The sequence below is a fragment of the Protopterus annectens genome, chromosome 2.part0 (assembly GCF_019279795.1).
Source record: "Protopterus annectens isolate FY-2018-M chromosome 2.part0, PAN1.0, whole genome shotgun sequence".
Classification (NCBI taxonomy): domain Eukaryota; kingdom Metazoa; phylum Chordata; order Ceratodontiformes; family Protopteridae; genus Protopterus; species Protopterus annectens.
In genome coordinates this window covers 935,863,116-935,890,339 of record NC_056728.1, presented here as the reverse complement: position 1 = coordinate 935,890,339, position 27,224 = coordinate 935,863,116, and the positions used below count along the sequence as shown (strand labels likewise).

The following is a 27,224-nucleotide window of genomic DNA, read 5'->3' as shown; positions in this document are numbered from 1 at the left end:
TCTAGACTGAACAGTAGCTTCTTCCCTCTATCTGTAATGCTGCTGAACTTGAATTCCAGGCATGACAGTGAATAATCAGATCAATATGCCACTTGCTGTGAAGTATTATCTATACTAATCACTCTATTAAATTGCTTCAATAACTGGTACATTTAGCCTGATTTCTTATGCTATTACTTTCTGAATGTGCAAGAGTCAGGGTTGAGTCACCATATGTGCAATTTGAACATCAGAATATATCATACTACAACTGATTAAGTAAAATATTCTAACTAATGACAATGTCAAGTCAGTCTTTGCAATACAAGTATAATATTGTCTAATGTCTTCCTGTCCAGTCGTGGTTATTTATTTATTTATTTCCATTTTGATGACTGGGGAGGTCCACTGGGCAAAGAGCCTGTTTTCAGTGGAGGCCCGGGTAGAAAAGCTCCATAGTACAAAGTAAAAGCTACATAATACAAAATACAACAAAATACAATACATAGTTGCAAAAGGTACAGTAAGCAACTTGTAGGTTTTCATAGGTTCATACTAGGCTATCTGCCCTAGGGCATTTATAAGCCTAGCCAGAGTGTGTTTGGGTTTCGCCATGCATTTTAAATTAATTTTGCTATGCCCTTTTTCGAGGTTAGTATACTGTGCCTCTAACAGTGACACAGAAGTGATACCCGGGATAAACCTATGATCTCCCATCCACTCATCAAGATTCCTCTTGGAGAGTCAATGAGGGACTCTGCCTAACCTGGACTGGGATTTTATTCCAGAGTGAAGGGAGCCTCTGGTTTATGAATCTGTCCCTCCAGCATGTCCTATTTATTTCAGTGCTGAGGTTCAAGTCTCTCGAGCGCGTAGCTCGATGGGATTTGGATTTTCTGAGGTGCAGCATGTCCATTAATTCCGGGTTGGACATGGCTTTATACGTCAGGCACAGATCGCCTCTGAGCAGGCGGTATGCCACTGAGTAGAGCTGGAGTTTCTTTAACTGGGCAGCATATGGCATCTGTTTGAGCCCTTTGATCCTCTTGGTGAGGTACTTTTGGGGTCCTTGCAAACTAAGCAAAGTTGAACTGCAACATATATAAAATATATAATACATATTGACATGTTTATAGATTGAGAACAGTAGTTTCCGCGGTGGTGCAGTGGTAGCATTGTTGCCTCACAGCAAGAGGTTCTCCCGTTTGATTCTCGGCTGGAGTGCGGGGAGTGTCTTCTGTGTGGAGTCTGCATGTCCTCCCCGTGGTTGGGTGGGTGTTCAAAAGACATGCGTAAATGGGTGTGCCTTTGTTGGAGGTTGAATGTCGAGCTGGCACCTCGGCGTTCGTGAAAATCTACTGACAATCATTAGCGGACCGGAGTTCCGCTGTGGCAACCCCTAACCGGGAAAAGCAGAAAGACAACAACAACATAGGTTGAAAACAGTAGTACAGAGTTGAATTTGTTCATAGGTTAGAAATGTCTGAGAGTGATATAGAAGTAGTGTTAACATAGGGATTAATCCCTGGTGGGCAAGGAAAAATGAGACCTTGAGTGTAATAAATGTGATCATGTATTAAGCAAGTTAGGTAGGTAGAGTGCAATTGCACTTCCTTTTATGAGAGAGGTAGGAATGGAGCTGGGTTTTGAATTGTTCAAAGTTTTCAGAAATTCTTAGAGATGGAGGGAGAGAGTTCCATTTTTTGGCTAAGGAAAAGGATAGGAGAAGCTGACCAGCAGGACAATTTGGTTTGTATACAGAGATTAGATTTTGGTGGGCAGATCTTAGAAGCCTGTGTGGGATGTATAAAGGTAAGATGTTTGCAAGTGCAGGACATTTAGTTTGAAAATAAGCTTGTGAGCTGTGGAGAGTTGGAGGTAGTCTAGGCAGTTGGGAAGTTCTAGCCATTGCAGCTGGTGGAGAGGTATACAGTGGTGAGTGGAGTATTTGGATGTGGTTGTGAACTTTGAGATTTTGTTATAACAGGTTTCCAGCTTAGAAGAGATGGAGGAAGATAGGTTGGTTAGAAGGGGAGCGCCATACATCAGTGAGGGTAGTAAGCAGGTCGAGGCAAGGGTCTGTTTAGCTGAAGGGGAGAGGAAGTGTGAGTTTCTGTACAGCATGCCAAGTTTCTGATGGGTTTTCTTTATATTTAGCTGAATATGGGTATCAAATTTTACATGTTTGTCAATAGTAACCCGAAGAAGTTTGGCAAAAGGAACTATTTCTATAGTGGAGTTGGCATGGCTTAAAATATTGAAGGAGGTTTTGTCGAGAGGGAGAGATTTTGATGGGGTGAATAGTAGAATTTTTGATTTGTTGGCATTTGGGGAGAGATGATTTTGAAGCATCCAGTTCTCAGTAGTTGAGAAAGCAGTTTGAGTTTTAGTTTGGAGCTCAGAGAGGTTGGAGGCAGAGCAGATTAAAGTTGAGTCATCTGCATATTGTACTATTTTAGTGTTAGAGATGGCTGTGTGGAAAGCATTGATGAAAATGTTAAAGAGCACTGGGCCGAATATGGATCCCTGGGGTACCCCGGTAGGGGTTGGAAGGAAGGCAAAGGTGCCAGTTTTCCATTTCACAGCCTGGGATCCATCAGAGGGGTAGCTGCTGAACCAGGTAATGTTTTTTTGTGAGAGGTTAAAATTAGAAAGGTGGGTAAGAAAGTGGGTATGGGAGACAGTATCAAAAGCCTTGGAGAGGTCGAGGAGGACTGAGGATACTAGTTCATCGGAGTCACGGGCGTGGTTTACTATTTCTAGAAATTAAAGAACAACTGTTACTGTGCTATGGCCAGGATGGAACCCATGTTGTGTTGGGTTAAGTAGTTGATTGTTTGTAAGGAATGGCATTAGCTGGAGGTGGATACATTTCTCGAGATTTTTTGAAATAGGAGATAGAATTGCTATGGGTCGGAAGTTGGAGAAGTTATTATTCTTGCCTCCTTTATGGAGGGGTAGGATAAAGGCTGTATGCCACAGTTTAGGGGCATATGATTCCTGTATGGCTCTATTAATGAGTATACTAATGGGGATGGCGATGCTGTCCCCTGCTAGTTTTAGAAAGAGAGAAGGGATGTTGTCAGGGGCATTGGAGCACGGCTTAAGTTTAGAGAGAAGTTTTTTTATGTATGATGTGGGGACGGGTTTGAGATGAAATGTAGAAGGAGAGTTTAAGAAGGAAGATTGGGGAGAGGATTTGAGTTGGGGGGAGGAGTTGTTGTTAGGGAAGGTTTTGGTGAGTTCTGCTATGGAGTTAGTAAAGAAAGAATTGAACAGTGTAGCTATTTCTAGGTCAGATTTGCTAGTGTCAGGGCAAGGGTTGTTTTTGGTGCCTGGATTAAGAAGAGAGTTGATGGATTTCCAGAACTGTTTGGGGTTTGTGGAATTAGTAGTCTGGAGTTTGATATAGTATGATTTTTTTATCCTGTATAATATGTTTTTTGGCAAGGTTGTGGAGTTGTTTATATTTAAGAAGGGTGTCAGGGTGTTTACTGCATTAATAGAGTTTCCAGGTCTTGTCCCTTTGTTGCATGAGTGTCTTGGTATCCTTAGTAAGCCAGGCGGTGGAATTGGTCTTTATACATTTTGTGGGCTTGGAGGTCCAGGGTATCTAAGAAAGTAGAGTTGAAGAGTTCAACAGTGTTATCTAGAGGAAGAATATTTAGATTGTCCCAGTTTATTAATTTGAGAAAATTGGAGAACGTTGTGGCATTAAAGTTTGTGAAATTCCGAGTATGGATCTATTGGTGTAGGTGAAGAGAGGAGGGAGTTGATCTATGGATGACGGCTGGTAAGTGATTGCTGTATATTATATAGATTGATGGATATGGTGGGATTCTTGGCAGTAATTTTGTTCCAGTCAATGTTTACATCTCCTAGGATGTATGTCTCAGACCTGATAGTGGTTGAGGCCCATTGAAGAACTTCCTCAAGTGTGTTAATATTGTTTCCAGGGGGTATATAAAGGGTTATGACACAAATGTTTTTATGGTTATTTAGTTTGAGAATTCCTATGACTAGTTCAGCATTGTTGAACTGAGGAATTGGATTTTGGTAGGGGGTGATGGGGAGTAGGCTAATTATTACCGTATGTGCATTAGCCTTACTGTCATTCAAACTATGTGTTTCATTGTTATATCCTGCACGGGGACCAAAGCAACGTAATTTTATTCAGCTTGCACTGCTGTGTATATCTGATCATCAATAAAGTTACTTTTACTTTGACTTTGTTTTTGACCTGCTTGCATAGATGTCAGTATATGTGTACGTTTTTATTTCTGGGGGGGGGGGTGTTTGCCAGGTATACCATGCTTTTTCTCTATCTTTCATCAGGGGTTTGCATGATTTGGTGAGCCATGGGGAAGGGTTCTTTAAAGTTCTTTTTGGAAGCTGTGGACAAGGGGGTTGAGTATGTTTATAAAGTTTGCATTGAAATGTTCTACAGCTTTATTTAGGGGAAGATTTTTTAGAATGCCCCAGTATATAGATTTTAATAATTCACAGAATTATTCTTGGGTAAATTTTGTGAGGTTGTAGGTTGTTTTGAGAATTGAGTGATAGTCCTATGGGCAAATGCGGGTAGATAGTCACTGGAAAAATCTGGGAGAGTACCGGTTAAAGTAAAATTGGCTGGGTTAGAGACTAGTATCCCTTCAAGGATGGATTACTAAGTATTAGTTTTACCATACCTTGTTTGTGAATTGATAAGTTGAGTGAACCCATATAGTTTTATGTTACTAGTTGGGTTGATTGTGGAGAGGGTCTTCCGGTCAATGTTTACATCACCAAGTGTGACCGTTTCATTGTTTATTGTCCAAGATACACAGGATAGGATTTCTTCAGGAATGTTATGATCTGAGGGGCTATAGAAAACTGCAAGACATGTGGTTTGGGTCCATTTAGTTTTAGTAATGAAATAAGAATTTCTGCATTTTTAACAGTGAGTTACCTTGTAAGCACTTGGGAAGAGTAGGGCTATTCCTCCCCTTTTTATAAGCTCGATCTAACCTAATAATGTTATAGCTTGAGGGCAGTATTTTTGTGTCTTTTATATCCGGTTTTAGCCAGGTCTCAGTTATGGCTAAGGATGTTTGGATTATACCAATATAGATAGGCATGAAAAAGGGTGATTTTATTACATATCATCCTAAGTTTTAATGTAACTATCAGTAGTGTTTTGGGGTGTGGTGTGTCTTTTGGGGTTTAGTTGTGGTGGTTAATAATTTTCATTTTGTAACGGAAGAGGTGTGGAATATCCTAGGCTTGAAACAGAGGTTGAAGATTGTGAGAAGTAGGCTGGGCAGATATTTTAAAAACTCCTAGGGGAAATAATAATTTAGTGTGAGGAAAGTAAATATGGAGGTATAGTTACGAGAGTTTGTGATGATGAGGATTTTGTGTGAGAGGAAGAGGAGAAGGAGTAAGGAAAGCAACATGGCGGTAGTAAAGAGGAGGGTTTTGTATTAGATTGCAAAAGAGAGGTGGCTTGAATTGATTTAAGATATAGCATGCTATAAGGGAGTATAGAGAGAAGTTTGAAGGAAGTGGGTGAGGTTAATATGAGGAAGGGTATAAAAGGTGTGAAGTTTCTGGATATGTTATTTGTGGTGTGTGTGGATGGATGCAAAAGTAAAGGAGGGAGGACGAAGGGGGATATAAACATAGATGTAGTGAGGGTGCTGGGAATTGTGGGGTACGGTAAGGAAGTAAAGTGAAGCTTGAGGAAAGGGTAGACTGAATGGAGTGGCCCTGCACTAGAATGAAAGGAGTAACAGAAACATAAAAAAATAATGAGCAGATACTCTATAAAGCTCAGAAAGGTGAGAAGGCTTGTATTCTTACAGAATTATCTGGATCTGTCTACTTTAATATATGTAAAATACTGTTAGGCTGTTTGAATTATTTATTTATTTATTTAACATTTGTTTATGAGGATAGTCTGACTGGACACACGTCCTTTTTCAGCAGAGGCCCAGGGAGAAAAGCTCCACATTGAAAATACAAATAATAAGAACAGAGGAACAATACAGAAGTAACAATACAAGACAATGCAGTGTAAGGCACAATTTACAGTTTTAGGCTAATTCCATTTACTTGCTTTACTACATTAATTTAAAGTTGTGCAAAACATTCAGTGGAATGCATGTAGGTAAAAATAAGATATAAGATTTAGCCATGCATCATATACTTGAAATATAAGGATGGCCAGTAGTTACTGTTAGTTTGAGGTGAAGAGGCATTTGACAGGACAGCTGAAAACTGTTTGGAAGTTTAACTTTTGGGGTGGTTGGTTGCCTCTAGCTGCATGCACACAGAGCCAGTCAAGACCTTTTCACATGTAAATATATGCTTTTTATTGGGCCGCTTATTTTTATAATTTACAAGATAATATATTATGCAAAATTAGAAGTTAATTCATTCCTACTTTATATTTTCATCCAACAGTTTGATGGGTTTTGGGTTGTTCTTTCACTGGAAATTAGATCGAAATTTTGCCCAAGATGGACTCTGCAGTGGATTGGGAAGTATTTTGTAGCTGACAGCAGCCTTACAGAGAAGATGAATGTTCATAGGTAGGACTTGGCATACACACAGGTAAGAAGAGAAGCACCTGTGGGGGGACCAGTTATGGAAGGAAGAAACAATGAGTAAAATCAAAGATCCTAAGGCAAGGGAATAGTCTGAGGTTGATAGGCACTAACTAATAAATGGTGACATGTTCATAGGTTTAATTGACAAGCTTATGGCCTAGTGGCCTTCAAGGAGTATGACTGATATTAATCTATCTGTCTATCAATCTGTACGTAGTTAGAATGTGGACCATTAAAGGCAAGAGAGACGCCAGTCTTAGAAAACAGTGTATTATATTATACAGGGAATGCAAGAATCACATGTTCTTCCCTAAATCAAAAGACTTGAGGCTTAACAAAAGTTCACAGCCACGTAACTTCAACACAGTTTAATATAGCTAAATTGAATTCTCTTTCAGTGTGTTTCTCTCCCTCTCTCTCGGTAGCTCTCTCTCTCCTGGATTCCGTGCATGCTCATTGCTAATATTATTATTACCCACAAAAATACATATAACATAGCCTTGTCACTGCTTCCAGAGAAGTATTTTTTTTTATTGCTTATGCTTTCTCTGTTTTTCTTTTATCAGCGGTACAGTAAACAGTCTTCAGTCAAAGGTGGAAGCTTTAGAGAAGTCCAACACCAAACTTACTGAAGAGGTAGGTAGATTGTTTTTTTCCTGAAAAATATATATGCAATTGTATGAATTAATAAATACATATGCATGCTAGAATATCTGCCTACAGCTAAGCTGATATATTTACAATAATATAGATAGAATAATAAAAAATAGTATATGTCTAATGAGATTTTATATAAACACTGAATGGCTGGGCGCTTCATAAATTTCAGTGGAAAGGGGTTTTGCTCAGCCATCCAACATGAAGAGCACAGTTTTATTTTTATAATAGACTTGGGGTTATTATCTTCTGAAAATGGAGTGCTTTGCATACTCATATGATTTTTAAGGTGATGTTTTTTAAAGACTTGTGCTTTTGATATAGTCCTCCTTAGCAAACTACTCATAAAGAATGGGGAAAAGCAAACAGTAGTCTAAAATTTGAGCCCCTGTTGTTCATTTAAACAATCTAAGAACTTAGGAATATCTAGAAGCACTTCTGAAAATGGGCCATGAGTAGTGTTTTTGGGGATGGGTGACCCACATAACCTGGCTTGGCTCAACCTCGAGAGAAAAAAAATGTAGAACCACAGTGGCATTTACACTGAGGTAAAGGGTGGGATTTCGGTGTGATATCAGAGTAACTGGAGTCAGGAGTGGGCTGCTTTAGGATGAACTAGACCATTGTAAAAATAGGTCATTGAGAAGTGGAATATCATCTCAGTGGTATGGAAGGAGTCAAAAGTTGTGTTGATAGTTAAAATGTACCAGCTCATAGCTGATCTTATTTCTGTATACAGCCAGGCCTAGGAAACCAGACTTTCCAATCTGCTGCCTGGGAGAAGCCCTGATTGAGAATTGTTATAATCACAAGTCCCAAGCTGGGTGCTGGACAGTTAATACTTATGGCAACAGTTCACAGCAGTTACCTCACTGTAACAAGCTATGAAATGAAAAACTGGTATTACTGCATATACATCTGACAGTTACTTAGAGTAATTGTACTTCTTGGGGTGTGTAACTGTAATGCTTGATAAGGGGCCACATACATGACTCTTGTTACCCCTCAATACCAGGACTGCATTGTCTGTATCTGTATTGCCTGTACTCTCTGCATTATCTATATTACCTTCAACTGTTTAGACTAAAAATGTAAATCCCTTCAATACCAGGACTGTATTGTCTGTGTTATCTGTACTGTCTATACTCTCTGCATTATCTGTATTACCTGCAACTGTTGAAACTAAAAATGTATCACTTGGAGCTTTTCTCCCCGGGCCTTCACTGAAAATGGACATGTATCCAGTCGGACCCTCCCTGTTAACAAATGTAAAATAAAAAATAAATAAATTGTTTTCCATGGTTACTCTTGCACTCACATGGGAATGATAGAGATATCTGTAGGGGCAGGACTGAACCTGTGTAGGAAATTAGTATCTCTGTTTATGGATTGTCTGTAACAGACAGCATGTTCAAACATAAAGATGTTGTCAAGTGCACTTCTTACAGTAACACCTTGGGGTGAATGTCAATGATAATGCCAGTAATTATATCAGCAGATGTGAGGCGTAATGTTTTGAAGCTGAAAGGTTAACAGTGGAACAGGTTAAAAGTCTCAAGTATCTCAGAGGAGTGCTTAAAGAAAAGGGAAAGGTGAATGATACAATGATAAGCTAATTAGTTAGGAGGCTATATGAGGGATTGGAGGCAAAAATCTAAGTGGGAGAGTTCCTCTCTGATGCTGTGTGCCTGAACAGAAGAACCAGGCAGGGTTATCCTCTTTCCCCTTTGTTATTTGTGCTATATTTAGAATCATTGGCAAAGAAAATAAGGGAGTCAGAAATTCAAGGATATAATTGGTATGATAATCAAGAAAAGTTGGCTTTATTTGCAGACAATATTATTTTGCACCTGATAAAAAACAGAAAAGGAGATATTGTTGTGGAACATTCTGAGACAGTGCCAAGTTTTGGGGGTATAAAATTAATGAAGATAAAAAAATGTTCTAGTTTTAAACTGTGTACCCACACATGAATTGGTTCAGTAATACCCATGTTTATGGGGACATTTAAAAAGGATTCTGTTGTGGCAGGATATATGGGAAGAGTTTAAACAAAAGATAAGACAAAAACTGTTGTTTGTGGATATGGAAAGTACAGGACAAGCAGTGAAAATGTTTTAAGCCCCTTTATTTTTATATACAAGTCAGGCCTAATTTTATCAGCCAGAGGAGTAGTTGTAGATACTAATTAATAAAAGAATTTGAAGAATTTTATCTGGAAAGGGAAGAGGACAAGAGTCAAAATGGGAGGCCTGGATCCTTCCAGTAGAATAAGGTGGTTTAGAATTACCTGATTTCAAGGGATATTTGGAAGTTACACAGTTACGGGTCTTATACATAATACAAGCAGAAAGTCACAGATCAAAGGTGAAAGAGATGATGAAGTGGGGGATGTTCGAGAAATAAAGAGAGAGTGAGATTTTGGATGCAGATCCTTAGGAAGAATAATAACATTCTGATAGAATATTATATTCATAAAGTAGCAGAAAGTATTCTTAGAACTAAGCCAACACAGGAATGGAGAAAGGATTCTGTAAATAGAAATGACTGCAATTAATGGTAGAGAGAATAGACAATACGACCTGGAACTTACAGGAGGAAGCTGGGAAAAGAACCAAGGTATCAGTAACAAATAATCAGAGAAGAAAAAGTAATCAAATGGGAAGAGTCCAAGACATTTTGGACTGCAAGCTAGAGACTACCTTCCCAATCAGGGATTGATATCAGGGTACAATTAAAGTGGAAAGGATAGGGGAATCCTAAGTAATAAACCTGGTCTGGTTGAATTTTTAGTTGGATGTAGAACAGAAGCTGAAATTTAAAAAGGCATAATTAGTAGGGTATATAAAATAGTGTACAATAGCTATAGGAATTGATCAGAGGAGGTCAGAAAAGATAGGAAATAGAGATTAGATAAGCACTGACCCATCCAGGCTCTCAAATTACAATATAGACTGGACGCTTAGGAATTAACCAACTTAAAATTCTAAAATGCAGTGAAATGATTAAATTCATCAGTATTTTAAACGGCTGATACAGCAAGAAGGCAGGAGTACAGAAGTTACAGTTTTAAATGCAGTGGTAAAAATACATCAGTTTAAAATGTTTGAGGTTAAAACAAATAATGCTCAGAAATAACAGCAGTACTTATATTCAAATGGAAAAAGTGCAATTTAGAAATACAAAGTACTTATCCAGAGTTGATGGCACAAGATTCTCCCTGTAGTCTCTGTAACTAATGGCTCAAAACAATTAAGAAGTGAAATGGCACCTAGCCAGTCGCACAATCTGGGTATTCAGTGAAATTATTACAATATTGCTATTAGTAATTTGCTTTTGTACCCTAGTAGCATTATGATGCTAACAAGAAATTCAAAGACACGAGGAAAAGGAGCAAAGATAAATGAGCAAAAGCTCATTAGTGCCTCGTTTATATGTATCTGAACTCACATGAAACTGGCACCTACACACACACCGTCAAATCATGGTCAAATGCAGTCCTAGGCAACGTAATAGACTGGGCCCCCTGCCTTCCAGCAGCCAAACCAGTATCCCATTACTTGGCTATCTCACCTAAGTTACCACAAAACTGTCTTTTGATCCTGTATGTGCACCACTTACCATTTCGTTTTTTTTTTACTTTGTTAACAAATATTTGGATTTAATTTCAAACTGTTATTTCAAAACACTGACAGCCATCTGCTAAACAAAAACAGCTTCACAATGAAAACAAATATAGCAAGAGCAACAGTAAACAACTTTTGCATTGAAACTCACATTTGTTGAAAATGCATCTGGCAGTCCATTAACCTACAAGACATGTGCTGGGACCCACAGTCATATAGTGAAGCACTAATTTGTGTCTATTTAAAGGGTGCAGAAATTTAAAAGACAAATGTCCAATGCATTTGCTAACAGCTTGGGACAGCCCACTTAATACAAGTGCCCCTTTGCAGGGGAAGCCTAGGAGTACTGTCTGGTGAACTGACCTAGAGTAATACATCAGACAAATGTAGACTGAGGGAATCGAGCCCTGCACTACAGAAGCAGCTTTATACCCTTACTTATCTACAAAGTATGAGATAGACTGTTGTAGCCCAACATTTCATACTCATGTGACTGCAAAATAGCAAACCTAATTAAAATGTTTTCACAGTTAAGATATTAACATTAGACTTCATGTAGTCCATTTTATTCAGAGACAGAAAATAAACATATTATCAACAGTCAACAAAACCAAAGATCATACCAAAAGACCATGGCTGATATGATGATGTTCCTGCTTACAACAATCTGTTATTTCCTTTACACCATAATTGGATTGCAGTAACCAAGTATTTAAACACACTCACTCACTCACTCACTCACTCACTCACTCACTCACTCACTCACTCACTCACTCACTCACAGTAATCAACTCACTCACTCACTCACTCACTCACTCACTCACTCACTCACTCACTCACTCACTCACAGTAATCATCTAGGGATTTGAAGGTGGCAGTTTGCTGTAATCCTTGGAATAGAAGGAATGGAAGTTTAATCCTTCAGAAATCCTGTGGAGGAGGGAACAAACATACATGCACACTAGCAGGTATGTGCGGCACACACACACACACACACACACACACACACTCACTCATATGCATCACAAAACACTGCACATTATACACATACACACACACACACACTCTGCACATGATCCCTGTCACTGTGCATCTGCAAAACTGAAGAAATGGTGCATTTGCCATTTGGAGATGATTTGCAAAAAGAAAATCTGCTCAAATCTCTAAAGTCCTTTGGTCATAAAAACAAAAATTATCTACAACGAAAAACCGAAACAACCAGGAACCAGAGAGAAGCAACCAAACAGCAGAAGTACACTGGTGGAAACAGGTGCTTGACACAATTCTTTAGCATAAACCAAATTTTTTAATCCGCTATTCGTCTGACGATTTTATCAGAAGCAAAAATTATCTGCCATTTGCACTGGTGTATGCTGCCATTCAAACAGATGTGTTCTTGATCTAAAGTCAGCTGCAGATTCCAAATATCCTGTACTGCTGGAACCAAAAAAAATCTGTTCTCACTGGTCTGCACTTACTATAATAAACTCCTCTACCGATTCCTAATCTCCTATGCAGCAGACATGCCAATGTCCAGGCTGACATCGCTGCTGATGCTAGAAAGTTAGCAGAGGGCTGATGCTAAATCTCCTGCATGCCTCAATCCCAGACTGACACTGGAAAAGTAGCAGTGTTTTTTTTTCTTTGTTTTTCAAGGTATAGTCAGGTCCTCCAGCCACCACCGGGCACTAGGCAGCTGCCTAGGTCACCTTTGACTGGATTCAGCGCTACACACACACACGCACACACACACACACACACACACACACACACACACACGCACACGCACACGCACACGCACACACACACACACACACACACACACACACCTGGGAAGGCTGGCACAGATTTAATAGATATCCATCCTTCTGCTCAGACTGTAAAGTAGTTCCACTGACACCAGACACACCAAAGCCAGCTACACTAAGGCTCTTACAAGGGCACCCAATTATACTGAGTAAAATTAATATTAATGCAAATGATAGTGTTTGATCAATGCAGTAAGACTTTCAGGAGTGGCCACAGAGTCACCAAATAGATATAAGTACCCTCAAAGGTTAAAATATTCTCTAAAAGATCAGCCAGAATGAAACGTTTAAATATATTTAATAATAAATAATAAAAGAACATGAAAATACTAAATATATATTTACAATAAATACCAGGATTTTCAGTCACAGGAAATATTAAAATAACACAGAAGAATATATTCACACAGATACAGAAAAACAGTACTTAACTAATCTAAATATATTTTCCTAAGTGATCTTAAGATTTACTATTCACTGGTATTTCACCTTTACAAATCAGTTTGATATACAAATGACATATCATTCTTTACAAAACTCCTGCTAGCTGTGCTGGCATATGTTACATATCCACTGACCTACTTTTCCTGGCATAGCTGGCAATACCTCACATTGTCATAAGACCCTCTGCTGCAATAGGCACCAACAGATATTTAGCATCAAACTACTATATTCACTCCTTTCTGATCTCCTTTCAAGCATAATAGTAAAGCTTGTCTTTGAATCACTAATCTGCTCCATTGCAGTCCCAGTGTATGGATCTGGGACTAAGCGCATAACTGGATAACATAAGTCATTTCCCCTGGACTGTTGTATTAGCATGTTGCATAATCCAGCAAAGCCACTATAAATCTGTTTGTCAAAGTCTTCATATCACTGTACCAGTAAATTTCTCCATAATAATTCATTGCACAATCCAGGTAGAAATAGGATTGCACTTTGAGTTGCATTTTTTTGAACATTCCCCCCAAACCGAATATATACCTTAATTTTATCACCATGTGTAAGATGAAGATGCTTGAAGCTTGGACTTCTTTACTCTTCTCATACAATACTGAAGCAATGCTTTAAAGATTAAACTTTCATACCAGGAACTTCTACTTTTTGCCAAACTACATTAAATGAGCAGTGAAGCTAGTGGTGTTCATGACAGAATGTTATTCAACTGTATCAGATGTTTTCTTGGCATCTAATGTCACTAGGGCCACCATTCCCTTTCCTTTTTGGGCATCCTGTATCACCATTAATGTCCTTATATTATCATGTATGTGTCTACCTCTTACAATTCCACACTCTTCTAAGTCCAAGAACCAATCTACAATTCCAGATTAGCCATAAATACTTTATAATCAAGATTTAGTATTGTTATAAGCCTATAAGATTTAGGTTCCAGGGGATGCTTCCCTTCCTTCCTAATAACTGTTATTACCTGTATTTTCTGACAATCTGTGCAGGCCCACTTTTCCAAATATCATTGAAGAGCTTATGCCCACTTATATCACTTTCATCTTACTAAGCTTCCAATCTTCAATGGATAACCAATCAGATTCTAGGGCTTTATTATGTTTCTTTTCCATCATAGCTGTTTCAATGTTTCCATAACTAATATCTTTAATAATGCAATGCATGCTCTTTCTCATCCAATTATGGCAGCTGTAATCCCCTTAACAATTCCACAATTATCTAATGATGCCCCCCTCCCCCATACCTCAGTGGAATATTGTCCACTGTAAAATTCCTGAAAAATCAATTCTCAACCAGTTACTGGTGGGCCTCTTTTAAATATTATTTGTACCTCTGCTAACAGCTTGTTGTCATAAACTAGCTACTAAAACCTTAATCTCCCTGTGTGTCATAGTTTGCTGTATTTCTCCTAAATGTATCCTCTGTCTCCAGATTCATTTTAATTTCGCTCTTTCCATTTCCCCATTCACCAACTCTCATTTGTAGTCTCCCCAATTAGTCCTGTAGTTTCTCTCTTTCCATATGATTCTGCCTGTTAATTTCCCAAGTCTTCAGTTTTATTCTATTACTTGCTTCCAACTTAATTATCCCCCCACCCACCCTCTGGCTGTAATTCTTTTTATGTTAAGTTATTCTTCCGGAACTATTTTAAGTTTCAAATTCCACATGTTCTAACCATCCTCTATCAATTTTCCAATGTTTCACTCCCATCCTTATGATTCCAGAGCCCTCCTTATGTAAAATGGAGCTTCATCTGACAAATACAGAGGACTGAGAGACAAATCTTTCACCATATTAGATTCTTCTCTACAAAATACATTTGTCGATCCCTGACCATTTCTTCCAGTGGGTACTATAATAAGTGTATCCAGGATCTGTTTCCATCCACTGCAGCCCAGATATCCAACAAACCCATCTGCCTCAATAATCTCTGTTTCCTTCTCTACCTTACCCTCCTGTTTTGACCAGATCATGTTCCAGTCACCATCTATTATCACACTAGCTTCTTGTACCTGATTACCTTTGAGGACAATATCCTGAACCGGACTCAATTTGGCTCTAGATGGAATGTAGATAGCAGACAATGTAATCAACTGACCCATGGATCCTGCCTTTCCATACTGCTAGGCAGCCATCCCCTTTTCTAGTTTGATACTCAGCATGAAGATCCACTCTTGATTTAGCCAGTATAGTTGCTACTCTTCTTCTACCTTCCATACACAGCATTCACTAATGTCTGGATATCCTTCCTTATCGGTTTCCCAAGATCCTTCTCTATTAAATACATTTTGTGCATTATAACATTATATCTCCATCCTGCAGCTTCATACACAAAAACACTTTATCCCTCTTCCCTGAATTAAGTAATTCACTCACATTCCACATACTTAGCTTTAAATTCCCCATTATAAGGTCAAATATCCAATATGTTGTTGTGATCAACACCATTTACTCTTTTTTTCATTCCAAGAAAAGAATCATTAGTAACCTTTTACTAAAAACTAATTTGCTTGCCTCGTCCTGGGTTTACCTCCCTTCATACCTTTCTGTTGTCTTTTTTTTTTGTGACTTGGCTGGAAAAGATAGAGCAAAGTGGGATAAAGCAATTTAAACTTAATTCCATTCACTTTTGTCTTTAGACAGGGATGTAGGCAACTTTTTTCTCCTAGTTACTCCATAGACTGATCTTGGTCTATAAAGATCCTTGCTTCTCCATACTACAACTTCATGCCTGGATTCCACATTTACAATAGTACTTTTTCCTTAGATAAATAGATGCCAAACCAGAAAATAATCTGTCTTGGCTCCCCCCCCCCATGTGGTACTCTTCCCTCGTTCAAGAGATACAATGAGCATATTTAGTACATGGATCACTTTTACAAATTGTAGCAGAGAGCCAGCTGCTTCTGAGCAAAACCTTTACAGTTCAACATTCTCAGTGGTAGCAGATAATCATAAGTTCCTTCTCCTGGCTCTGTCCTCCTGATCGAGTTATACTGTTTCCAACATCTCCAGCTTAGCATCCGAAGTGGCCACCCTAGCTTTCAAAAATTCAGTTTTTGAGATCAGAGACTGTATTGTTTCTGTGTTCTCACTGGTAGCTTCATTAACCTCCCTTATGATTTCTCTCCTTTTCTTTTATATGATTTTCATGTTTATTGTTTATATTTTTGATTTATAGGAAAACATCCTTTATTGTGATTTCTTTCTTGTCTAGGTCATTGGATTGAAGGTTTGCCTCGTGGCTGGTCTCTTAGGTTGCCATCTAATCTTTATTAAGTTTTTTCACTGCTTCAGAGGTTTTTTGTATTTGACCATGTCTAGACAAACTATACAATGGTATTAGTGACTGTTTCTAGCTACTTAAACAACTGCTTAATGGAACTATATGGTAAATTTTCTAAATAATCCCAGGAGCTTTGGTAGGTGGCAGTGTCTAGGTCTGTGCCATACTAGAAGTACAAAAGCCAAGTTATATTCTAATATTCTTCTAATTAGTGTTATGAGGAATTGCGAGAGGTGAACAGGATTTCTAGTCATTATGGTATTAAAAAGAAGTCTAACTTATTTATTAGCACTAATACGTAAAGAAAGCTTTTTCTTTTTTTTTTTTCCTTAACCAGTGGGTTCTCCTACCGAGTCTTTAGTCTTTGAGTATGATCTTTGCTATTGCTAGATTGACCATCTTAGCTATATTGATTATTTTTTTCTTATGTTAAGAAATCTAAAGTATTAAGTGTCACACCTTTCAAGGTAATTGCATCTAAAATATTGTTTATTAAAGGTAAGACATAATCATCTCCATTTCACATTTGGATAATAAAAATCACCAGGAAGAACAGGTGTGATGTTTGTAAGACCCTTCTGTGCTGATCATAGGTAGGTACTAGGCTATCGGCCCTAGGGCCCATACAAGCCTAGCCAAAAAATGTACCCTGGCTTTTGGCATCCAAGAAAATTATTTTCCTGTGCCCCTGTTGAGCAGAGCCACAGAAGTCATCCCCGGGGTGAATTTCCCATTTCCCATCCAATCATCAAGATTTTTCTTGAAGAGTGCTAATGAGGAGTTTTGTTTGATATAGATAGGTAGTCTGTTTCAGAGTATGGGAAGTCTCTGGGACAGGACTCTATCCCTCCAGCATGTTCTGTTTATTGTGGTGACAAGGCTAAGGTCCCTAGAGCGTGTAGCTCGGAGGGATTGGGATTTCTTTAAGTGGAGCATGTCCAACAGCTCTGGGTTTGACATAGCTTTGTATGTTAGGCAGAGATCGCCCCTGAGTAGGCGATATGCGATGGAGTAAAGCTGTAGCTTTTTGAGACGGTCTGCATAGGGCATCTGTTTGAGGCCAGTAATCGTCTTTGTGAGGTATTTCTGTGGTCTTTCCAGTTGTTGTAGATGTCTTGTGAGGTACATACCAAAAGGGGCATTGTACTCTATAATGGGTCTAATGAGCGATGAGTAGAGGGGAACAATGACCTCTTTTTTTCTAGATGAGAATCCTTTTGTGATGAGATGAGCCATGTAGAAGGATTTCCTGACCACTGTGGCGATGTGATGAGTTTTTACCAAAGGGGATGACAATACACTTTTTGGCATTGAGCTTCAGGCCATGGCTTTGACACCAGGTATCTGTCTCAGTGAGGCCCTTTTGTAGTTTGTCCACATCATTAGGAGTTTTGATTATGGCTCCTAGTTTGCAGTCATCTGCAAACTTTGTTAGCCAAAGACCTTCTGTGTTGGCCTGCACTTCAGAGAAGTAGATACCAAACAGGAGAGGAGCCAGGACTGAACCCTGTGGTACTCCACTTGTCACTGGTCTGATGTCGGATTTGGAATCTGCTACTTTCACAGTGTGGGTTCTGTCCGTGAGCCAGTTGGCAACCCATCTTGTGACATAGGGATTTATACCTAGTTTAGTGAGCTTATCTATAATTCCAGAATCAGGGATGGTGTCGAAAGCCTTGGCGAGATCTAGATAAGCTGTGTGAACCATTTTACCCTCATCTATGGCTGTGGTGACTGCTTCAAAGAAGTCAATCAGGTTTAGGAGACATGATCTGCCTTTTACAAATCCAAACTGAGTAGGGTCCAGAGTTTGGAGATTACCAATGTCTTTGTTTATGAGTTCCATGATGTTACGTTCCATGGCCTTGCAGACCAGGCTCATCAGGCTAATGGGGCAGTAGTTCTCGGGGTCCGTCGTGGCTCCCCCTTTGTGGAGTGGGATAACTGTTGTGGTGCGCCATTCAGTGGGTACAAAACCTGAGGTGAGGCTATGATTGAACATGGTGCTTGGATAGGGTGCCAGTTCATTCTGTAGTTCATGTAGAACGCAGCCTGGGATATTGTCAGGTCCCATGGATGCTGTGTTCTTGGCTTTGGAGAGTGTGTTTTTTACCTGTGCAGCCGTGATTATAGGAACTTTGCATTCTTCCGGTATAGAGATGGGCCCTCTAGGGGGTGAGAGGTGGGTAAAGTTAGCACTGAACCTATGTGCTAGGATGTTGGCAATATTAGTTGGTTCTCTACATTTAGTGCCATTATGCTGTAACTCAGAACAGATCTGAGTGTTCCCATTTAGATTCTTGACATAGCTATAGAATGCTTTGTGGTTGTCTTTAGAGTCAGTGGCAATTTTGTTTTCGTAAATAGCTTTGGAGGATTTTATGAGGGATCTCAGCTTCTTACTGAGGGAATTTACTCTTTTTTGCAACAGTTTCTTTCTTCTGTTGTAGAGTTTGTTTATGGCAGAGGACCACCAGATTGGCTTCCTTTTTTTGGAGGATAACATCTTGGTTCTATTAGGGATAGCATGATCCATGCACTCGTGTAAGTGCTTATAAAGTTCGTTTGTGTAGGATTCGGCAGTCATACCTCTATTGTCCGTCTGCATGGGTGTCATGAAGTTTGCCACTTCTGTCTTAAGAAGTGTGAAGTTGGCTTTTGAGAAGTTTTTTACGATGGTTTCCCTAATTGGGGCTGGGGGTGGGATATGGATGTCTAGGCTGATAAGCTTGTGGTCGGATCTGACCAATGAGGAATTGACCTCTGGTGTGGAACACCAGTTTCCCATGTTGGTAATGACCAGGTCTAGGATATTGCTGCCCCTGGTGGGGGTGTGAATAAGTTGATCCAAGGCGTTGGAATTTATGAATTCTAGAAAACGTTGAGCAAAAGAGTTGGTACATGAGTAGTTTTCCCAGTTAATGGTGGGGTAGTTGAAATTGCCCATTATTAGGGTGTTGGGTTGTACCCTAATACTTTCCAGTGTATCAAGAAATGAGGAGTTTGAATCCTGGAAGCAAAATCTGAGGGTAATGCTACTCAATGCTAGAAGTCTAAACCTCAAAATGCACTCACTCGAGGCACTCCTTAAAATGGAGAACAATGACATCTGTGCAGTGACATAGACCTGGTTCAAAGCTCCAGAGAGCACCCCTGCATTACCAGGCTTCAATTCATACCACACCTTTCGGCCACCTAATCCAGAAAGAAGCACTAAAGGCGGAGGCGTGTCCATATTCATTAAGGATATCCACACCTCCAGGCTAGTTGCACAGCATAATGCATCTGAGATTATCGAAGGGCAACTAACTCTGGGCAAGACCGCAATCCAAATAATATGGCAAACTGTTATGTGCAGTGCATCTTGCTGCTTCTGTAGCACTGAGCAAAGGAGCCCTTAATGCAACCCAGGTGACTGGGGTTAGTGACTATGACACTGGAGGAGTCGGTCAAGGACTAAGGATAGGATGAGGGAGGGGGCATGGCCCACTCACCTCTCCAATGGGAGAAGAAGATTGTACACAGTCTGGGGCACACTATGTAGTGCAGTTTCTCTGACTTTGAGGAGGGGCAGCAAGGCTTGGAGGAAACACCCCTTACAGAAGTGAGGGACGGCCTCAACAGTCAGTTAATTGCATGTTTCCTTCCCAGCATTTGAGCATGTTAGGGGACTAAGGCTTAAAACCACAAAAAATCTTGAATGACTCTTCATGACTAACAGATTGATGGCCCCTTCTGGTTGATCCTTGCCTCAGTGATGAGGGAGTAAATGAGGCAGATGATTGGGAGAAGACTGATTATCCACATATAATGGGAGCAAAAGAGAAGAAACAAAAACCTTCAATTAGCATACGTAGTATTATATTCAAGATCCATTATATATGTGTGTGTGTGTGTGTGTGTGTGTGTGTGTGTGTGTGTGTGTGTGTGTATAGGTGTATGACTACACATCAAATACACCCATGTCAACATGTAAAACATTGAAGTAAAAATGACAACGTCGTAAAAATGACAACGTCGACACTCCACTGTGCATGCACCAAGAAACATCCTCTGTGCATGCAAAGTATGCAATTAAAAAAGAAACAAAAGCATGCACCACCAACACACTGCTAATTATATATACTAACTTTATAACAAAAATATTCACTTTATGTAAATGTTGACATTTCTGTATTGAAATATGTCTTTTCATTTTTGTAACATTTTGACAAGCCAATTGCAAATATGGAGTTTATCTGTAAATGTTTAATTATCTGTATGAACTATGTCCTTTTGTAACATGTGAAATGTAACTTGCAATTATTGTGGAGCTTTTCTCCATGGGCCTCCACTGAAAATGGGCTCTTCTTGGCCCAGTGGACTTCCCCAGTCATCAAACTTAAATAAATAAATAAATAACTCCAATCTCACACAAACTTGGAGTAAGGGCATATTCCCCACTCCCTGCAGTCTTGGAAACCAGTCAACCAAACTTTTGAGCAAACACACACACAACCTTTTGCAGAGAACCGAGAACACACACACACACATCTGTATGTATGTATATATATATATATATATATATATATATATATATATATATATATATATATATATATAGATATACTTTTGTATTTAGGGTAGAATGTTTGGCTATAGACATACTATCACCAGAGGTTTAATTTATTAATCAGTAGCATTTTTATAGACGTTAAATAGCAACATTTCCATAGCCAGTTATTAAAAAACTGTGCTTAATCTGTCAACTTCAGTGATGGTAAAATTTCACTAATAACTCAGATGGAAAGGAAAATGCTCATTCTTGTATGGAGAAATTAATCTAGAACTCTGAACATTCTGTGCAGTTATCAATGCCTCTGTACCACAATGAGTCTCTAGACAGTTAGATACCTAGATTAAATAAAGAGTAGCTTCTCTTTTCAACTGGAAAACTATCATGAAGGTGATTATAAGCATACACACATCTAATGCAATAGCAACCATGAACCTAGAACTGCAGTAACAACTTAACAGGAAGGAAAAATTCTGAGTCTAGCCTAGGGATTGAACCCAGGGCACACTGCATTACATGCATCTGTCACTACTAATGGACCAACATGGAGTCACTAGGCAGTTTCTCCTTTCATCTAGGAGAGCACCATGTAAGTGATTTTAAACACACGTGTATCCAATGCAGTAGGCATCTAATCCAAGTATAACTGAATTTGAAATACAATAGTTAAATATTTGATTAAAACACTTTTTATGTGATTCAAATTGGTTCTTGTTAAGTAATTGTCCTTTGCATACATTATTATGTAATTGTACTTACACATGCTAGATTATAGTTTGGGCAATAAGGCTACGGGATGAATGAGTTTTAATCCTGGTAGACTTGAAATGGTCACACTAAAAGTATTTAAACTGCATACAGTTCTAGATGGTCTTTTAACCACAGCATCACCAATGAAGAATTAGTGTTAGAAATTTGAACCAATTTTTTGATTGAATTTCAGTATGATACTGTAATGCTATCATGTAAAGGAGGTGCAGTTATGTTTCTACCTAGTGTCCTCTCTTCTTCTTCTCTTCTAGATCTCACTGCAGTTTGTATCTCTTCTTCTTCTCTTCCCTTTGATTTTCAGTGTTAGTCTCTACACTGATGTTGTCCTGACCTACCATTTTAGTTTTTGATGCAACAGTATTAATGTTTCCATTCTTAATTATGGCTTGGATGTTGAGTATGGGGAATGTTGTGATAAGTTAAGGTATTTGGTTGAAAAGCTAAAGTATTTGTAATTGAATTGTCATAAGTATTCTTTCTTAAGTTGTTTGAACCTTGTTCTGATAACATTTCTTGGTAACCTTGTTCTATTAATATTTTTCTGTTGTTAACTAACGTATCTTTGAGTACTATTTACAGATATTTGCTTTTTTACATATTATATCCTAACATTGCTTTGATTAGTCTTTCTAGATTTTTCTGTGCCTTCATTTATTGTTTTTGTGTAAGAAAATTATTAGCAGGTGGAAAATGTTTCTCTCATCACGTTCGGTGGTACAGTTATTGGATCGGTCAAGACTAAGGTCCAGTCATAAATAAATTACAAGTTACGATATCAGCCGGATTTAATGAGTAGTTTACAGTTGTTAATTACCATCAGGTGATCCTGTCTTAGTTGTAGATATAATATCCATATTGTTATTTGGCAGATGACCATTTACAGCATGTAATCCCAAATCAGAATGCCCTTTTCCTATGACCACTCATTTATATATCCTGGTAATGATTTCAAGGCAACAGTGACTGATCAAGGACAATCAGCTACAGTTGCTTAAACCTTACTTGGTAATGTATAGGTTATTAAAGGTTGCACAAGCACTGGTATTCTTAAAGCTATGCAGCATTTCAGGCAATGTAACAAATATTTTTCTTCATTTAAAAATGTCTACCTAATTTTCATATCTGACCATGGAAAATTGTATGTCTTTGGTTTAGAAGATTAAACTACTAATATGTTAATTAAGTTAAAGTATTATTGATTTAATGTGTCTTGTTGATGCAAGCACATGTAATTCATATGTCTAGTCAAGTTCTATAACTGCCTTACTATATGAAGAAGACTACAAGAGACTCATAAGGCTTGTAAGAATGCTTCATTAAAATAGCTCTCAGGCTGTCAGTAGTAGCAGATAGAGCTTAACATTATCAGGTATACTTTATAAGTTTGTTAACCAGTCTCTTTGAGTTATTTAATATTTAATTGACCACTGAACTAACAGGCGTAATATGTATATGGACGCTTTTAATCATTATTTATACTGCAGACTTCTTTAGGTTGCTCAGTAAATTGTCTGCTATGATATGCTGTAATATAAACTGTTTTATATGCCTTAAAGCCTCTTTCTTACATAAGAGTATATTTAATATTGACCACATACAAAAATACGTACACGCACAATATGTAAATGAATAATTATTTCTTAGTGGATATTTGAGTAAAACCCTTCTCCCTCTTTTCTCACCGATAATACAGGTTATGCAAAGATGTGTAATGCATGACTTTGTGACCTCATGTCACCGCAAGCTGCTTGTAGTTCGCAATGGCTCAATACAGTGGCTATTTAAGCAAGGGAAATATAAAGTGCCAAATAGTTCAGCAGGAAATATACAAAAACATTGCAGTAACTCTAAATAGCGGGTGCTTAGAGGATAGTGTGTTATAAACCTTCAAAAAGGTAGTACCTGCTTAAGCCAGGTTCTCATTCCCCAGTACAGTTGTTTTCAATTTATGCAGTTAATCACAAAGTCCCTTGTACCCCTTTTATTATTTTCATTTCCAGATCAAAGTACCTCAGAGAAGAGTATTGTTAATAATATGCTCTTTCTCCAAGTGACACAATCTCAAAGTGAATATAATTAACTGAGGGTGGTATGAAGGCTACAGAGCAGCTTAGACAAATGTAAGGCTGTGTAAATGTAAATTAAAATTATTTTCTTATTTTGAAGTTTTTTTCCTAAAGTATTGTCAGCAACTTAATGTAATAAGACACTTCATGTATTATTAACATAACTTTCTTAGTTATATTTACACCATAAATTTCACCATACTGAGAATCAAGTTTTTCTTATCACTCCATTATTTGCTGCTAAATGTTCTGATACCTTGTAGGCGGTAAGTCGAGATAGACTTTCAGTATGTCCGATGCAGACTTGGACCGGATGATGCGAAGGTTCATCCAGGCCCAGCTGCAGATGGGAGTGCTCTTGCCTCCCCCCACTTCGGGGGGGAGCTCGACACCTGGGGGGGAGCTCGACACCTTTTTTCCATCCTATTGCTCCTTCTACGACCCGCTATCTGGGCTCGGAGCGTTTGGAGCCAAGCAGCGTTGGAGCCAGGGGTGGGTCGGCGCCGACAGTACTTGGTACTTCGGATCCGACCCTGCCCTCGAGCCTTGTCAGATCTGGCCTCTCGGAGTCATGGCCTGAGCTTCAGATCCGAGGGATTCAGTGTGCCTTCGGCTCCGTCCAGGTCAGAGCGCACTGGTCCTTTGGAAGCGATGGTCTCGGCACCGGTTCTGATCCCTTCATCGGATCCGAGTGAGAGCCGGCTCTCGGAGCCCAGAGAGAGTGGTTCCCCCTCGGCCTTCGATGTAGTGGAGAGGGCTCTGTTGAGAGCATCCAGACCCCCGGCCCTTGTCTCTGCTCCACCCTGCACTCCCTCTCTGCTGGGCCAGGCTTCCATCACCCGGCCAAAGGGACAGCCTGCTTCAATGTCCCAGATGGTTCCATTGGAACAGGATGTTGCTGGCGAGGCCTCCTCGGACAGCCCCCCCCCCCGAGGAAGTGCCCCGCAAGCATAAGTGCAAGAGGAGGCACGTGGACGTGAGTCCTTAACTGAGGACATGGACTTGGATGAAGGGGAAGGCTCCCCAAGATCACCCCCTGAGGATGTCTCCTTTGGAGACATCATGGAGATGCTGAGTATCAGAGGTGGGTGGTCTGCCCCCAAGTCTTCCTCTGACAAGTCCGTGTTTCTGGAGGCATTCGAAGCAGGCCCATCTACCTCTTGGGTGTCCCCTCCGGCCGACCCCTTGGTGGACCTTATTGCCACCAGGGCGTGGAAGGATCCAGACACCGTGGAGCCAATACCCAAACACTCGGACAGAATACTAAGTCCCCCCTCAGACCGGTCGCACTGGAGCAAGGGTCGCCCGTAGATGCCAAGTTGACGGCGGCAGCCACGAAGAGGGAACTAGCTCAGGAGAGCCCCTCAGTCCATCCACCGAGCAAGGAGTCCCGCTCGATGGACCGCTTAGGGAAGCGAGTTTTTAGTTCAGCGACCTTCTTGGTAAGGTCTCTGAACTATATGGCACATGTCATCAGGATGCAGCGGGATCTTATCAAAGAATCCGCTGCCTCCCCCCCTGAGTCCATGTCAGCGGAGGACAAACAATTGTACTCCACCCGAATGGCCACTCTGAGATCAATTTCAAAAACCTCTATGCGACTATTGTCCCATGCCACTGAGGGAGCCGCTAGGGCTAGCGGAGCAGGCCTAGTCATGAGAAGTCAGGCCTGGCTCTGTCATTATGACTTTGCGGAGCCCTTTAAAGCGTCTTTTGCAAACGCCCCTTTTGATGGTTCTGCCCTGTTTGGCAAAACGGTTCGCGAGACACTTGTCCAGAGCAAGAAGGATGGGAAGACGTCTGCCGTCGGAGTCCACTTCTCTGCTCCCCAGCGGTCCTTTTCGAAGAACCAAAAGGGTCAGAAGAAGATGTGGTTCTGGAAATCGCAACATTCCCAGCCCACTCCGGACAACCAGTCCTTCCGTGGCAGAGGAGGACAGGGAGGACACCGCCCCAGGGGCAGAGGGGCTTCGAGAAACTTTGGGTCCAGAGAACCTTTCTCTGAATGGCCCACACAGCAGCCCTGAAGGGTTGCCCGACTGCACCACTCTGGAGGCAGTCAGGGGGTGCTTCTCGGAGCACCTAGCGGCATGGGAGTCCATCACGACAGACCGCTGGGTGCTTTGAATTATATCCAGAGGGTACAAAATACCATTACTTCATGTCCCCAAATTCAAGAACCTCCCCAATGTACCACCCGATCAGAGGGAGGCCGCAGAAATTCAGCAGCTGCTAAGAAAAAGAGCCATCCAGCCCGTCCCCCAAGACCAGCTTGGATTAGGGTTCTACTCCAGGTTCTTTTTGATGCCAAAAAAGACAGGGGACTTGAGACCGATTCTAGACCTTTCCCACTTGAACCTGTCTGTAACCAAGGAGAAATTCTGAATGGTCACTCTTCGATCTATTCTCCCCCTTCTAAGGGAGAACGATTGGATGTGCTCTATAGACCTCAAGGATGCGTACTACCACATTCTAATGGACAGACGATCCAGGAGGTTCCTCCGCTTCCGGCTGGGAGCCAGTCACTACCAGTTCAGGGTCCTTCCCTTTGGCCTCACCACAGCCCCCAGGGTGTTCAAGGTATTAGCAGTGATTGCGGCCCACCTGAGACTCCAGGGAATACAGGTCTTTCTGTACCTAGACGACTGGCTCCTGACCGCCCCAACAAGGCATCTACTTTGCTCAGCCAGAGATTTCTTTCTCCACCTAGCCCCAAAGTTAGGCATCACCATCAATGCTGACAAATCCCTTCTGGCCCCGACACAAGCCATAGAATTCATAGGAGCCAGAATAGACACCAGAGAGCTACGAGCCATTCTAACGTCCGAGAGACTTTGGAATTTGCACCTCCATGTGCGGGCTATCCTCCAATCAGAGACCCCACCAGCGGAATTGGTCCTGAGGGCACTGGGCTCCATGGCAGCAGTGATAACGCTCCTTCCATGTGCCGGTCTGAACATGCGGGTACTGCAATGGACCCTTATAGTGCAATGGTCCTTTCTGTCCTTTCCTCTTCACCACCCCATTGCTATCAGCAAGGCTTGCAGGCAGGCTCTATCATGGTGGCTCCATGCTTCGGACCTCCATTCAGGCAGACCATTCTGCACCTCTCCCCCTCTCACCATGGTGACCACGGATACCTCCCGCCTTAGGTGGGGGGAGCATTATTCAGGCAGAGGACGGTCCAAGGCACGTGGAACAATGCAGAGACCTCCCTGCATATCAGCGTTCTGGAGATTAGAGCGGTGCTGTACGCGTTGCAAGCATTTCAGAATATCCTCCCCATAGGAACAATTGCAATTCAGTCAGACATGTCGGTTGTCTGGTACATCAACAAACAGGGGGGAACCAGGTCTTATGCCGCGAAGCCATGAGAGTGTGGGAATGGGCGATCTCCACCAACCGCTTTCTGATTGCA

General features: G+C 40.5%; 1 protein-coding gene across 1 annotated transcript in view; it reads left to right on the top strand.

Moving 5' to 3' along the window:
- RUFY3 (RUN and FYVE domain containing 3) overlaps positions 1 to 27,224 on the top strand; it is a 1,044,108-nt gene that overhangs the window by 867,280 nt on the left and 149,604 nt on the right. The window contains exon 9 of the mRNA XM_044061198.1: positions 7,139 to 7,208. Coding sequence (XP_043917133.1) covers positions 7,139 to 7,208 — 70 coding nt within the window. The remainder of the gene's footprint in view (positions 1 to 7,138; positions 7,209 to 27,224) is intronic.